The 4,263-nt window shown below is 41.1% G+C and overlaps 1 protein-coding gene across 1 annotated transcript in view; it reads right to left on the bottom strand.

Annotated features, from left to right (window-relative positions):
* Nucleotides 1-658: 658 nt before the first annotated feature.
* The window catches only part of plk3 (polo-like kinase 3 (Drosophila)), a 13,257-nt gene continuing 9,652 nt past the window's right edge, over nt 659-4,263 (bottom strand). Inside the window, exons 11-15 of the mRNA XM_031854865.1 lie at nt 4,121-4,224; nt 3,436-3,598; nt 3,167-3,296; nt 2,820-2,930; nt 659-2,648 (exon numbers count right to left, since the gene is read on the bottom strand). Of these exons, the coding sequence (XP_031710725.1) occupies nt 2,451-2,648; nt 2,820-2,930; nt 3,167-3,296; nt 3,436-3,598; nt 4,121-4,224 (706 nt within the window). The 3' untranslated portion in view covers nt 659-2,450. The remainder of the gene's footprint in view (nt 2,649-2,819; nt 2,931-3,166; nt 3,297-3,435; nt 3,599-4,120; nt 4,225-4,263) is intronic.

Here is a 4,263-nt window from a genome sequence, read left to right as displayed (position 1 = left end):
AAAGCTCATGTTTAGAAGCTCCTCTTTGTAAAGAACAGTTGTGTCACATGAAACATGTTTTTCAAACATTTGGTATGCCAGTCAGCCCCAGACTGAACACTCAAAGCATGCCCAATTACAAGATTTTATCAGGCAAACCTAAGGCTGCCCTTGTGAGCTGCCACCGTCACTTCTCAAATTTCTTTCCTGTGCTTCCTGCTGTGTCGAGTTGATCTCGTAGATGCCTTCACTTCAGTTAAGGGTCAAGATACTTGCCAAGACATTCATAGAATAGTGGATGATAGACATCACGGAAGGACATTTTAATGGAGTTGATTTTAGCGATACAAATCTGGGGCAGATCATGCCAGCTGTCTATAAACAAAAGAATGTCATCTGCATAGTGTCCGTGTCTAACTTTAAACGTGGCTGAAGAGCTTTACAGTCACTGCCAGAGGCTCAAACAAAGTAATGGGCTGAGAGGACAGCCCCGTCTATTACATCTGGCAGCGGTGTAAGCCATCAGGGAGGCATATACCAATGACAATTATTTTTATGGCAATACTATCTTTTTGGACCAAATGGGATGAAAAGTGAATTTTATCTTAAAATTCCTAATCTCTTGAGAAATTAAACACTACAGCAGAAATGTTTCACTGAACAATAAGTGCAAAATAAGTTAATTTTCAATCAACTTTATTTGTCCCATTTCCCCCCCCCCAAATATGTTACATACAAAAGGTGATCGGAATTGAACATTTCCTTGTGTCAAGACCGTAACATTTACACAATAAATAAAAAACGAGTATAAATAAAAATAAATAAACAGGACATTATGTGCCAAAAAATAAAGACTCTTCTGAATTGGCAGATGGCTTTCACAATGTTGGGTTTTTGAAAACACATGTACGTAATACTTGCATTCCAGGTCACAGTTTTTAGGATACAACTCTGGGTTGAGAAAGCAATGTAAACCGATAAGGATTACAGTACAACAGAGTACAATGTTTTATTTTTTCCCTTAGTAGATATTACTGCGATATATACTGATGCCAGTTGTTCTAAAAGCTTATACCAGGTAGTGAGAGTGTAGTGCTATTGGAATTACTTCTAAACTTTGCTCAAAGTACAAAAGTAAATCCCACCTGTAAAAACCATCTCTCGTATCTAGTTTGTATCCAGCTTGACATTCACAAAGGGTTGTTATTGCACTATACAGACATCCCTCAGAAAGGCACTTTTATCTCCCCCCCCCCCTCCAAACAAACAGTTTTATTTACCAGCACGTGTTGCGCACACACATTCAATGACGGTATTGTGAATTTAAAACTGAATCATTTTAAAAACCAAAGAATGCCTTTTGGTATCTAGTTAAAAACTACTACGATATAACAGATGGTAGTCAAAGGTTTCACTTTCCAGATGCATTTACAAAAAAAAAAAAAAAAAAAAAAAAAAAGAAAAGTGCAAAATTGTGTTGCTCCCATAGCCCCTTTAATATGCTGTGTACCACATCAGTGAAATTTGCTTCCAACTACAACAAAAAAAAGACAATGCGATGTTGGATCGGAAGAGGCGGTAACCTTTTCCGAACCATTGTCAAATAAGGCCAGGAATGTCTTTTGTGCATGAAAAGGTCAAGATCGTAGTGTGATCCTATTGTTGGCTCATTTATTTAGAAAAAAATAAAATAAAAATGAATGTATGCACCATAGTCCAAACAGGCCAGAAACAACCAAGGGTAAGAGGGGTCTCTCTCACCAATCAAACCCCAGCTCTTCCCAAAGCAACTCTGCTGTAAGATCAGTTTCAATGAAAGTAAACTGCATAAATGACCTTGCAGCTAAAACACTTCTGGAAAACAGCCTAAAAAGAATTCCAGCGGCAAGATTATCCTTGTTCTGTTGCAAGCAAATAAGACAATTTTAGTGTTTAGATACCTTTGACAAATCATGCCTGGATTATAGGCCATCAGGGGGAGCTGAAAGCTGCAGGTCTGGTTGGTGGCTTTGAAAGATCCAGCCACGAAGCGGTGGTTTTGAGCAAGTGAGGGAAGGTATTTGGAGTTTTGGGGTGTTCATTTAGGCATCTGCCTGTGAGGGATCCATCACTTCAGGCCAGGTAGGAGTCTCTTATATTAGGTATCAATACCTTCCGGGTGGATACCTTTGAGGCATAAGCTGGACAGGCACAGAACCTTGAAGCAGAACTTCCCGACTGCTTGATGTTTATCAAGGTCAATCAATCTGAAAATCAGCTGCCTAAGCACCCGTTCAAAAAATAAAAAAAAAATTGCTCAACTCCTCTGAGCAGCCTTCCATCCATCAACTGAGCAGGCGTCGGCTCGTCCCCGGCACTGCCTTGAGAAATTTGATCAACCAGTCAGGCTGCCTAGGAAGAAATGTTAACCGGTCAGAGCGCCTCCAAGGCATCTGCCAATCGGGCAGCCTGGGAGGCACCGAGCCGGGCCCTCAGGCATCGGCATGGTGCTGGAGAAGCTGGACTACGTATCGCAGCCGGTGTCTCAGCTCGGCGGTGCAGCCCATCTCATGCAGCATGCTGAGGAGGTACGTGCACGAGACGCGCTCCCGGCTGATGTAGGTGAGCAGATAGGAGTCATCAGACGACTTGCACAGGATGATCTTGGTGTGGTCTGCGTAGAAGTTAACCTGGAAGGGATTTAAAAACAGCATGTAAGAAGAAGGTCAGCAATCCAGCACGAGTGTTACCAAAGTGGGTAAATTACTTCTCTCGCAACTTGGTCGACAGTGTTGCATTACTCGATTTATTTATGCATTTTAAAATCCATCTAGGACTAGAATTAATGAGCTTTTTCGAACCTGTAATGTGCCATTGTTGAAGAGCATGACAAGAGCATGGTCCGTCTTCACCCACTGGAGCAGCAGAGGAGGACAACCGGATACTTGATCCTCACAATGCAGATCTCCACCCTGAAGAGGACAGAACACATTTAGTTTAGATCACAGGACGTCACGTTATACAGGACATCTTAGACTGCTTTGAAAAGCTAGGAAAGTTAGTTAAAAAGGGCTTTTTGTTCTGGCAGAATATACAAACAATTCATTAGGAAATTAAAAGCATGCAGTCATTTAGTATCTGATTAATAAAAAAAAATAACATAATGGCTGCAGTCTTCTAGCTGAAAACCAAGCCGCTTCGCTCATACCTCCATAAGGTTTTGCTCCATGTAGTTGGCCATGAGGTCCACAATTTGTTTCTGGTTGCGAAGTTGCTCAGGTAGAGCGTTGGCAGGGAACGTGAAGAGTTTGTTGTTGGGAATGCAGTAGTGGACTGTCCTGGTTAGAGGGAAAGTGAAACAAAAAATTAATAATTCATTTTAATGAATGATCCCCATTAAAAAGATTAAATCTCTTGGCCAAGTCCCGTCATAAAGTAGTTAAGTGGTTTTAAGCACAAGTGTTTACGAGTACTTACTTGCGTTGGTCACAAAGACTGAGTCGTGTTCCCTCATTGAAGAGCACACCGATGCTTTGGTTCGAGAGCTGGTAGCCAAAACCATATTTGTTGGAGTAGTCTACCCATTTAGTCACCCACAGGAAGGACTGGGGCCTGGACAGACAGGGCGGGTTTCTAGTGGCTGCAGAGAGACGAGATAAAAGTGTTCGGGACTATGGAACAATTTCACGGCATGCTAATACCTATCCAAAGTAAATAGATGACACAAAAAGTTAGGTTTATATTTCCAAAGTCTGTAAGTCAGCATTTTACAAAAAAAAAAAAAAAAAAAGATGCTAGACATGTTAAGAAGCTAGTTAGGCTTAAAGGTGCTCCAGGCTACATGAGTCAGCAGATATTCAGAGGCTGTGAGGAAATAGCTGAGGCTCAGAGACAATCTGGTGGATTAAACTTGAATGATGTGCATCATGTGTAATTTAAGGCAACAGAAAGAAAGAGTTCATGTTGGAGGAAGCAGCAGCATTTTTTGGCGTACCGTTTTGTGGCTCTGTAGCTTAATCTAATATCTAAATCTATATCTATATCTATAGGGACGAAATTTTCCATTTCAACATTTCCATTTATTGTCTTGTTGTTGGACACGTCGAGCTGATTTACCAAACATGAGTAATATGATTATTATGCTTTTAATCAAAAGTCCTACCTGCAGGCATGGTAGCCAGGCAGCTGTTGAGAACTTTCAAGGCCGATTCAGACACAGTTGCAGGGGTCAGAACGTCCTCACATGCTGGAGAGAAAAAAGTAGTACTTTAAAAACATGGCTCAGATAAAGACAAAAGGAATTAA

The sequence above is a fragment of the Anarrhichthys ocellatus genome, unplaced genomic scaffold (genome assembly GCF_004355925.1).
Source record: "Anarrhichthys ocellatus isolate YVR2014 unplaced genomic scaffold, GSC_Weel_1.0 scaffold15, whole genome shotgun sequence".
Taxonomy (NCBI): Eukaryota; Metazoa; Chordata; class Actinopteri; order Perciformes; family Anarhichadidae; genus Anarrhichthys; species Anarrhichthys ocellatus.
Note: the sequence above shows the minus strand (reverse complement) of the source record. Positions and strands in the feature narration are given on the sequence as shown.